The sequence below is a fragment of the Ascaphus truei genome, chromosome 1 (assembly GCF_040206685.1).
Source record: "Ascaphus truei isolate aAscTru1 chromosome 1, aAscTru1.hap1, whole genome shotgun sequence".
Lineage (NCBI taxonomy): Eukaryota > Metazoa > Chordata > Amphibia > Anura > Ascaphidae > Ascaphus > Ascaphus truei.
The window spans coordinates 526051240-526063310 of record NC_134483.1 but is presented as its reverse complement, the minus strand read 5'-3'; the positions used below and the strand labels follow the sequence as shown (position 1 = coordinate 526063310).

Here is a 12071-nt window from a genome sequence, read left to right as displayed (position 1 = left end):
TTAGTGTCCACCTGTTGAAATATTACCCAACTACTGTAAAGTTAGCGAATACTTGTAATATATTATCCCATCTTTAGCCAGATGAAAGGACACAGAGAAAACTTTGGGATTAAGGCAGGGGGTAATTATTATGATTATTTTTTTACAATTGTGACTAAGGGGGTTATTCATTAAAGTGCGATATTGCTGATCGGACACTATCCTATAAAAACTCCCATTTGACTTGAATGGGAGTTTCCGTGTGATGGTGCAGATCTGGCACTATTCCACATGAACGAATAACCCTCTATATATCAGGCTACCATAATGTGGCTACTAATGGCTTGATCCATGTCATTCTGTCAGACAGATCTGAGCTGAATTCAAGAAACTTAACTAATGCATCCAGAGAAAATAATAAAAGAACGACATGAATCAAGCCATTGTTAGTGTGGAATAGTGCCAGAAATGTACCACCGTAGATAAAAGGTTGAACTATGGTGTAGAAATGTATATATCTCATTAACATAGGCATTATGTTTAATAGAGTACCTCCATCATTCCTCGTATTGTTACATGAATATGCTAAATTTGCAATGCTTACTGTAACTAGCAGGGCATAGGAAGAGGAATGTACTTTGATACATACGGTAGGTTCTAATAGAATCATGTTCAAATTGTGCAATGGTGGCATTAAACTATCACAAATAAACATTGTTTGAATTTGATACGTTGATACATTACTTTTTTTGAGTTTAGGTAAAGTGACAATATATATGCAAATTATTAATGAATGTATGTTGTTGAAGATGTGACCTTCTCAACTAGAAGAAAACGTTCTAACTGCTAAAAAAATTATATTTAAACATAGAAAGGGCACAATAAGCTAAATGCATTTTCAGGGGACCTTGCGCTCTCCCCCGGGCTCTCCCCTGAGACCCTGTGGAGGGGGATAGAGGGAGCCCACCCAGGCGGTGGTCATGGAACCTTGGCCTGACTTCTGGTGGGGCCAAACTTCCATGTCAGGACCACCCGAGTGGGCTCCCTCCTGCACCACCGCTGCTACAGCCCCACAAGTAGGGCTCTGGCAAGTGTAAAAGGCCCTGCAGTCACCGTTTGCTCCGGGCCCCTCAATATTCCCAGCCGGTCTTGCTCTAGACTCACAGAGGCATTTACCGACCATCAGGGTCAGGTACTACCATCTAATATCTTCTCCAAGAAAGTGACATATATTGCAATTAGCTTTTGTTTGTTGCACTTATTGTACCATAAAGTGCTGCATATATTGTCTGTACTATAAAATGAAACATTAAAATATGCATTAATATATATATATATATATATATATATATATATATATATATATATATATATATATATATATATTATATATATTTTGCCATAAATATATTGCCATTTTATTTAATTTCTATGTGTATTTTCAAATCCATCTAAAATATTCTGCGCTACCTGGCACTGAAGGGGTTAAGAACAAGACGCCATGCTGCAACTTTAAAAGTAGCTCCCTCCCTTTAATAAGGATAGCAATTACTTTATTTGGTAACCTTGCACACAGTGGCATGTAATTCACTCAGCAGATTCCTTGCCAATAATCTTTTCTAATGAAAATTCAAAACTCTTCATCCTCTAGCTTTACATCTTGTCAAGTTACATTAAAAGAAATAGCATCGTACAAAGAAATAGACAGTTAATGAGTCTATTGTGCAAAGGATCTTCAACAAATAACTAGGAGTTGTGTCTAGACAAAGAAGAACATTATGGATTTACCTGAGAAGGATCAATATTATTATTATTACTTTTGTTCTCCCTCGATGTCATTTAATTTTTCTTGGTACTGTATTTTTTTTTACTACACTGCACTGTTCACAGGGACGGATCAAACATGTTGGGTTCTTGTTCCTATTCTATGTTCTAGTGCATATTTCCTTGTGTTCTTTCTTCTGAGCAAGTCTGTAATGATCTTCTGATTATCCTGTAATATATTCTCTGTTGTGCTGTACTGCCTTATTATCATCACACAAAGGAGGCAACATTATTTACCCTATTGTTCCAACTACACTGAATAGATACTTTTGGGAACTGCTTCTTAACAAAACTATGTATATAGAAAACGTGAAGAGAATTTAATAGGACCCAAAACACAATTACTTTTACTCAAATTAGTAATTTCACTCAGCTAACAGCCAGTTTCGCTACACTTTGACATTATTCTTAGGAGTCAGCAGGCATAAATACATTCTAATGACAAATATAACTGCAATTAGCATAACATAAATCATACCATTTACATATCTTGCACTATTTGTAGGACTTCATGTCAGGAAATGTTACCTTGGGATGCTAAAGTGAAAGTCTTCAGACAAATAATGTATTGGCAATGCACAGTGTGGTTGAGAAAATTGGCTCTTTGTTTACTGCAAATTTCTAAACGAAAACTTTCACAAATGAAAGAAACTGTGACCGGTGAAAGTTTGGTGTATCAGTCCCAGTGGGTTATGTGGCTATGAGTTACCTTTGGCCAAAAGGTAAATTGCAGCACATTCAAATGAATGGGCTATGAGGGGCTTTATATCTTCCATTTCTTAGTAAATATGTATATACAATGGTTTGTCCTTTTACAGCAAATAAGGAAAATACATGTTTTTTATACAAATCACTTTAATATGAATAAGTCTATAATATGTTGAGACCATATTAAATGATTCTAGACGTTTCTTGCTTTATATTCATCGATAATGACAGAAAGCAATGTTTTCACACAATATGGTATATGAGAGACTATATTGAGGGATTCTAGACATTCCTAGTTATATTGTCCTTGAGAACACAATAAATCAACATTGTGTATGTGCATGTGCATAGTTTCCCCAAGAAGGCATGGCAAAGAGAGCATGTCCGTGTGTTTAAAGATAGCAGTATAAACATGTTTTAAAATCTATTGTAATGGTTCAGTGAAGTGATGAATTTTAACAGGGCCCTTGCAAATGGAGAAAGAATGTGTTTAGTTACAAAGGGAGAGGCGTTCCAGATGTAGCGGGCAGTAAGTGAATAAAGGTGTCAGGTATTTTTGTGCAGTCAAGTCAAGAAGAGTAGAAAGGGCACAACCTTGAGCAGATAACAAGAAGTACTATAATGTATATTGCAAGATATTCGAGTTGAGATAGGGGGAGAGTACATCCTTCAAGTTAGAGGGGAGACATTCACATGCTGTTATGAACAACATCACTACAGTTCTACGACTAGTGTATATGCACAAGAAGAATAATAAAGCATTCCAATGAAAGAATGCCATGAAGGATTGTTTCCATTTCATGTTTAGGAAGTCTGTTAACCATAAACAATATATTTCTGACACCATATTTGACAATCATTCAGGCATCTATTGATTCATGTTTTCTGGGCAAGAAAATGCAGTGGCCATGCTAGTCATTGTATAGAAAAAGTCCTCTTGACATCTCTGTTGTGTTACGTGTGGTACTGCACCTTAATTACTATCTCAATCAATGGCTGCTGATATGGAAAGAGCTGATATTCTTCTTCACATGCGATGGTAGTTTCCTGAAAGATAGCGTTGGTTCGTTCACATGTTCACAAAGTTAATACATCAGAGTATAGTCATTTCGTATGATTAATACGCTGGGAAAATAACATGACACAACGGTCCATTATTGGATGATACAAGCTAAAAGCTGGATATTAATGTTGACTGGAAACTTTTTTAAATTGCTGCAGATGCTTGAGTTTTGATTTTGCATTTTTGCCGCAGTGAGCTCACTTTTGTACCCAGTAACACCAATTTGTTTCTGGTTATCTTTTACACTTTTACTCTATATTCTTCTCCGGTTTCTTTTTTTGCTCATCGCGGTGTTTTGTCGTGACTTCTTTTAAATGCATTACCATCAAACACAAGTCTAGATACATGTTCTCTTCTTTACCTACCTTCAAAGGTATTCGCTCGTATATGGTCTTGGACCCCTTTGTTTTTAGCGGAAGGTCTCTGTGCTATACTGTGAACAGCATATTTTAGAATCTATTTCCTACAAGTTTGTCATTTTGGCGATTGCCCGTTTCTTATACCTTGCAACAGCAAAACAATCATCATCAATCGTCAAAAGATGATCTTCATCAAAGTGGGTGCAGTCGTTCTTTAGAAAAATGCAGGAAATAATATAACGATTTATTCTTTATAAAATATACATGTTCTTTTCCTTATATCTTTATTCTTGTCTATCAGTCTTGTTCAATTCCTCCTCTTCTTTTCAATTTTTTTTAACATGTCTTCATTTTTAAATCTAAAAGCTTCTGCTGCCTTCATGTATATTTAAAATGAAATAGTGTGCCATCTGTATTAGAGGAAGTGATTTGTGGCAATAGCAGAAAGAATGTGAAAAGACCAAGGAATTAATTTTGCAATCAAAAGGTGGTAGACTTTTTCATCATCAGACAATAAACAACTCGGGTCAAAACTATCTTTGTAATGAAACAATAAATCAACTATAAAGCAATAATTTCAACACATGTGATAATAATCTCATCTGTATTGTCCATAAAAGAAAATACCTGCTGATTTGTCCAACCTCCTGTGCTCCTGACATACAGTTTATAAATCAGTGAGGCTGACAAAATTAATTTGGGATTTTCAAATTGAAGACTTTGTGTTCCATCTACAGACGGCAAACTGAGCCAATAATCAAAAGCAGCAGTGTGAAATGTATTGTATGTCTTTATTTATACAGCACCAAAAGTATACTCAGCACTTTGCAAAGAATACAGTACAGGGAATTATAATAATACAATAAGTGCAGAAAAATCAGACAATAGAAAAGGAAATCCCTGCCACGAAGAGCTTACACTCTAAGTGGTATGATGGGAGACACCTACAGAGACAGCAGGTGAGGGAATAAGTGCTGTAGATGGCAGTGCTTGCCCACAGTGGGTGGTAGGAGTGACTATGGGTGCGGGACAATAGCCAAGTGTGCAGGCTATTGGGATGCGTGATTTGTGGGGCGAGTTTTAATGTTAGTATTAGATCAGAAGGTTAAAATAAAATATTGCCAATGAAATCAATAGGATGTTTATATATAAAACAGCTGATGCTGTTTTTCGTCAAGAATACCCTAGTTTGGCAACAAAAAAAAAATATTAAAATAATTGCCCTTTTTGTTTTTCTAATATTAAATTAGTACTTTATTGCACTGTATCCCAACTACTGCAAGTAAGACTTGATATGATCTGCTGCCTGGCTGCTTACATTAACAGCGCAATTTGACATACAAGATACAGTTGTTGTGTACAGTAGTTGAAAAAAGCCAATTGCTGTTTGTTTTTGTTTAAATGGTGGACGGTTGTGAGAAAATTAAATAAAATATTCTTCATGACTATCAGGAGCCTACAGTACACGATTGAAGTGTCTATTTGAAAACAAAAAGGCAATAATTGGTGAGTTCTTATTGCAAACGTTACCACCGACAAATACACATTAGTAAATCAAACAATAAAACCACAAAAGTAAGATTACAAATATTTCTCAGCAATGCAAAGGAGAATATTTCAAATAACTTTCTGTGATGTGCAACTTTTTGGTCAGTGCAATGTGATAATTTAGAAATCTAATAATGATTTTGTTGCTTGATAAACCTAAAGTCACTTTCACACAATGCATTTGATTCTGGATGCTTCTGTTCGTCTTCTATAGATGGCTATGTATATAGGTACTGAAAAATGCAAAGAGATCCAAAGCACATAAAAAATGTATATATGTATATTTGCCTGTATACAGTAAGTTCAAAACATTAGAAAATCTTTACATTTGACGCAGATCCACAGTTACAGGAGAATACACTAAGGGCCTCATGCAGAGAGCAGCGCTATTTAGAATTGGAGAGGGGGAAAACTTTTAGCTTTTTTGGGGAGTTTTTTTCGCCATATGCAGAAAGGGCAGAAAACTGCATTTACAAGCCTTTCTGCATATGGAGAGTTTCAACCAGCGCTATGAGCGCTGTTGAAACTAGTGGGGAAAAAATCGCGTTTTTTTTTTTTTTCCCCTCCACCGGCCGCGGAGCGCCAGCTGCTTGGTGGAGAGGAAAAATGTTGAAAATCGCGCCATTTTTTTGGCGCGAACAGCCACTAGATGGCGATCGCGGCTCTCTGCATACGGCAGAAAAAAAACTGGAGAGATTAGAAACTCTCCAGCCGCGCGGCGAATTTCAAGCAAAAAAAATGGCGCTTTTTTTTAAACTTGCCTTTTCCGGCGGTTTAAAGCTCCATTTTCGCCGGCAAATGGCGAGATTCCTTTTTGCGCTGCTCTCTGCATGAGGCCCTAAGAGTCTTATTCTGTTACGTGTGATAGTGCAGATAACGTTCTATCGTACGAAAATCCCCATCAACGTCAATGGGACCTTTCATACGATATCGCTTCGCCTGCACTTATCACACCTTACAGAGTAAGAGAAAATGATGCACGTGTAATACATCTCGCTATTATATGGTACGTGCGATTGGTGACTCCTTTTGTAACCCTTCCCCTAAAACACAAGCACAGGGGGAAAAGTGGGAACAATTACCTTGACATTTTGACTCTTAGAAACACATTGTTAAACTGCCTTTCTAAGCATTAATTTTACGGCAAGATATCTAATTGTGTCCCTTTATAAATGGATAAATGGAGTCTCAATTTGACATTGCGGTGTTTACATGTATGCACATCACTTTGACTATTAAATAAATTCATACAATGCAACTGATAAAGCTCTGGTTATACTACTGCTAAAACATAAGGAATAGCTGATAACCCAAGTAATGACTTTGCATTGACTATGGACGGGTGAATGTATATAAAACATGGATACAGCGAATAATATGGCAAATATACACAAATCAGGCCAATGTGGTAAAGACTGAGAAAATCTGATGGAAAAAATATATATTTTCTAACCAGATCCACAGATGTCGGACTAATCCAGATTTTATTCCATCTTCAATTTGTACATCAGGCATTTATTTTGGGATGTCCATATTTTTTTATACAGATACTTTATGTATGGATGGACTTCCACATAATCTTATAGCAACAAAAAAAAAAAAACACTTGTGAGCACATTCACTCAGACAGGTCCACAACCCTGGCTTTCCCCATTATCCATTTGCAAATAATGTTTCCATTGCAGCCAGGGATTATGGGTAATAACCTTGAAATGAGCACTCACTGTATCACTTTTTTCTTCTTATCCATTTTAACATGGATCATAATCCTATACAAACAGGGCAAATATCTGTATTTCTATATACTAGGGATTTGCGTAAACATTCACCCATCCCTAACAATGACATCCCCAGCTGCCTTTTAAGGTAGTGAAAGTGCGTTGTTCTTATTGCTGGCTTCTTTTTGAAGAGTCAGTTGAGGGAGTCAATAAGGCTTTACTCAATACAGATGTTGAACAAAGCAGAAATAAACATATGAAATATAAAAGTATTCCACACCAAATCTGAGTTGCATCGGACCAGATAACATTCATCTCGTCTTACAATGCATGAAACCCTACTTTACATAAATTCTATTCTTATACAGCAATTGCTTGATAATAGTTCTTCTGTTTCAAAGTATAGGAACTTGGATTCTTATATATATATTTATATATATTTTTTATTCAGACCCCTAGTGCATATTTTCTTTTTTTCCTTCTGAAGAAGCCTGCAATTTCCCCTCTTTCACTCTCTTACTCTTTCTCTCTTCTGTATCTCTTGGAAATCAGACAGGAGTGCAGAGCACTTTCACTACCTTTTATGAAGTAGCAGGTGATGTGATAGCTGGAGGCAGGGATAGTCAACTTTCTCTCGACCTACTCCCGTCCTGTGCTGAAGGAGCTCTGTTCGGGAATGGAAGCAGGGACTCCACCATGGTGAGTAATCCCAAATTTATCTGCACCGCTAATGATTTTGCATTCCACCTATACAGAGATATACTTTGCTGTCCAGCTTCTGCTTGGCCTGGCTTTATTATTTGGCCTGGCTTTATGGATGCTCTAACTTATGTTGTGTCTAATACTCTGTTTTAAGAATGTATAGATAAAAAATTATGTACAGAAGAAAAGCAGAGGGATGTCTCATTTAGTTATAGTTTTATATAGGTGGGAATTTGGATTAATCGCTCTTTTATTGCTTAGCTCTTCGTGTATTTGGAAGCATTTTAGAAAAGGAAGATACATACAGTAGTCTGTATGGATCTTTTCTCTTCCTGTGGTGCCTCCTGGGTACCTATTAAACCTGTCAAGATGTCAAAGATATTGCACAAAAGGGCAAGAGAGGGTCATGCGAAGGTTGTAGGCCCACAGGGACGTTTGCTGTACTTCTTTTTTCTCTAAGCCCTGTGCCACCTCATTGTGTGTCCCGTCATATTACAAAGACAGCTACTAAAAGGCAATAATGCATAGTACATAAATCAAAGGATAAAAAGAGCATGATCACAACCTTTTCAATGAAATGTTCATCAGGGTGATTGATGAGAGACTGTCAGTTCTGCAGCCCAAAGTCAAACTCTTATGTGAAAGGACATTCATGTTTAGAAATGTAAAATGCATATTGCTATAGCCTGGTTTCTAGAATTAAAGGCTTGTGCTTTTTGTATAGCATTGATTGAGTGACTTAGCAAGGCTTGTATAGAGTATGTATGTGTGAAGATGTGCATGTCAAGATTTCTATCATTTATTTTGCAGGGAGCTCTTAAGAGTTCACTTTATTGATGTACATAGCAAATTGAATTTTATCTTGGACAATATGTCCATTGGAGAATGTCAATAGTAACACACTTCTCTGCTAAAAAGGGGGAATTCCAAGAAAAAAATCGCTTTGAGGCTGAGGCACAGAACAGCAGATGGAACAATGGTCAGAAACTGTCAAGTGCTCACTGAATAGTTCAATACATACTTTGTGCTGCATTCCCCAATACAGCACCTCTAAATAATAATGATATACAGTATGCAGAATTTAGGCACTAAACCGATACAGTCCTTAAAGTTCATAATAGTAGTGTTGTAAATATTTATTCGAGCAGGTGTTATTGCATTTCCATTGTAAATACATTATTATTATTATTGATTATTTGTGCTGGGACAACATATTTGACAGCGCGGTACAGAGTTATGTATATTAAATAAACAGATATTCCCAATAATTCCCGAAATGTGACAAATCGCTTCTAAACTGCACTTTAGAAGTGGATTGGCAAACTTTGTTATTTTGTTAGCACTTATCACATGTGTAAATCGCGTCTAAACAGCTTTTTTAGAAGAGGTTTTGTTTTGTCAAAAAAGCCTCAACCTAGCATTTTTTTGCCCATAACTGCTACTCTAGTAGCTCCGTTATGTAAACCGCTTAAAAAAATGTGCATTTTTGTAACACCACCTAAAGTGCGTGAGATTGGTATTGTGTGTTTCATCCAGAGCCTGAAACATGGGTTTGGCTGAGAAAGAAAAACACATATATCATACTTGGGATGGAGTTAGCACCACCTCAGGACATTTGGCTTCTCGAGCACGTACAATCCGTGTGGTCTGGCTGTTAAACCGGTTTAAAAGTGGTTTAGAAGGATTGATTTCCAATAGAGAATACCGTTTTTTCTCACATTTCATTCTGCTCTTTGTGAACAAGACAACTCATGCGTTTTGACACGACAACTTCGGAGCTACTAGAAAACTACTACTTGCCTAATAAGTTCATGCACATTAGCTTCGCTGACTTTATCGGAGATCCACAAAGCTAAATATATGCAAAAACAACTTCCGCCCCTCATTTCCATATAGCTAACGCGGCGTTAGTCAGCCAACGTCAGGATAAGACACAATGGCATATACCTGGCATCAGCCTTCCCAATAAACAACAAATATTGAATTAACCCATTGGAAGCCATAGTGGCCATGAAGGCATGCATTTAATAGCAATACCCTAACTGCCCTACTTCCTATTGTATGTCATCGCGGTAAGACTGCTATGGCATATGAGGTTAAACACCTCCCTTAATCTCCCCCTGGTGGCTTAACCTCCCTCCTGGAGGCATTGACCCCCATAACCCAAACCTCCAAATGCCAACATACCTAACCCCTTCGGCTCTACAGTACTAGCCATTAGTCCTACTAGCGAAAGGTGACTAATAGGGCTACTGGCAACATAAACACAATATAAAATAAGACTTCAATGCAAAATTCCCCCAAAACAACACCATTACATATATACATACACATAGTGGGGCTACCTAGGCTCTCTCAAGGAGAGCCTAGATAGCCACAAGGGCACTCAATGGGTAGCTGAAATAATTTTTTGACTTACTACATCCTACTTCATGACCTCCATTTACATGGCAATGAGCCCCCTGCAACAAACCCACTCAAAGGGCTGATGCCCAGCCATAAAAAAAAATTCCACATGCCCTTTGGTCAAAAATTATAACAACATTTTAAATGATAAAACCAGCAACAATCTAATTCATCCACACGCATGAAGGCAAAAGATAACCAAAATAAACCAAGATAAAGCCAAATCAATCCAGGCCCAATGGCCTATTTGTAATCTGCAGCCATACTTGGCATTGCGATGAAGGAACCTTGGCGTGCCTAATGCCCTCAAACCTCTGTTGCTTGAAGCATTTCTTTGAAAATCTTCTTTTCTTCTTTCTTTCTTCTGTTGCAGTCGAAGTCTTCTCTCTTTACTTTCTTCAGCCACCGGATGTGGCCTCTGCTTTTACTTCTGGTCTTTTGTGACTGGTAATAGCATCACACGGTACAGTAACCAATCAAATTAGTTGCTGCATCATGCGATTGCCGCCTTTAATAATGACATCACAGATTTGACCAGCCATGTCATTATCAGCCATGTCATTATTAAAGGCTGCTATCACGAGATGCAGCAACCGATCTGATAGGTTGCTGTACCATGTGATACTATTACCAGTCTTTTGCGACAGCCCTGACCCCCAATAAAAAGACTAAGGCTCTCACAAAAGACACAAAGTTGCAGCAGAGGCCACATCTGGACGCTGAAGAAAGAAGAGAGAAGACATCGACAGTAACGGATGAAGAAAGAAGAAAATAAAGAAGAAAAGATGATTTTCAAAGAAATAATTACAAATTACGAATCTTCAAGCAGCAGAGGATTGAGTTCATCGGGCAAGCCAAGGACCCCTCGTCACAGGTCATGGGTGATTGCGGATAACAAATTGAGTGATTTGGATTTTTTAAGTTGATTTTTTGTTTCGTTTTTGCCATTGTTTGTGTGGATTCATTTTATTTTTGCTGGTTTTGTGATTTTTTTGTTTTTATGTTTTTGGCCATCGGGCCTTCAGAATGTTTTTTTATGGATGGTCGTTTTGGGTGGATTTGTTGCGGGGGGCTCCTTTCCCCTGAATATGGTTGGCCGTCAAGTAGGCTAGGGTTAGTCAAATATTTATTTCAGCTATTATTGAGTGCCATTTTGGTTACCTAGGTTCTCCTTGATACCGGACATGGCAGCGCAGTTCATCTGGAAGGTGGGTAGTGGTATTCTCTGCCTGTAGATGGCCAAAGAGAATCAATGTTGTGGGGTCCCATTCAGAAGCATAGAACCCCACAGCATTAATCCATCTGGGTAGCTTACTATACTTAGGCTGCGCTTATAGTGCCTGGCGACGTTGCTCCAAAACAAATCCATTGAATCTGTTGCATGCGCTTATAGTAAGCGCGACAGCAACGGAGCAACAAAAAATTTGGAAGCCAGTGAAATTAGATTTTTTTAGAGACAGTCTCTACATGTCACTGTCTCTAAACCAATCACAGAGCGCTGCCCTACTCCTTGGAGACGTCACTGGCCTTGTCGCCAGCGACGTCGCTTAAAACTAAAATGTAACTTTCGCCAGTGGCGACGGCGACGGATGACATCACCGGTCGCGTTGCCGTCTCTGGCACTATAAATGCGGCCTTAGAGTTGCGAGATCAGTAGCCGCATTGCAGCCGCATCGGCACAGTGAAAATCACAGCACCAAGGACAATAAGTCTGGCTACATCTCCCCGGTAGTTACGGTATTTGAATGAACCCCTTGAATACCT

General features: G+C 38.0%; 1 protein-coding gene across 5 annotated transcripts in view; it reads left to right on the top strand.

Moving 5' to 3' along the window:
- CTNNA2 (catenin alpha 2) overlaps nt 1-12071 on the top strand; it is a 1818882-nt gene that overhangs the window by 1704533 nt on the left and 102278 nt on the right. For 3 of the 5 annotated variants that reach the window (XM_075572294.1, XM_075572311.1, XM_075572301.1), the window contains one exon: nt 7752-7898. The exons of the other annotated variants lie outside the window; for them this stretch is intronic. In XM_075572294.1, the coding sequence (XP_075428409.1) occupies nt 7752-7898 (147 nt within the window). The remainder of the gene's footprint in view (nt 1-7751; nt 7899-12071) is intronic. 5 annotated transcript variants of the gene reach the window in all.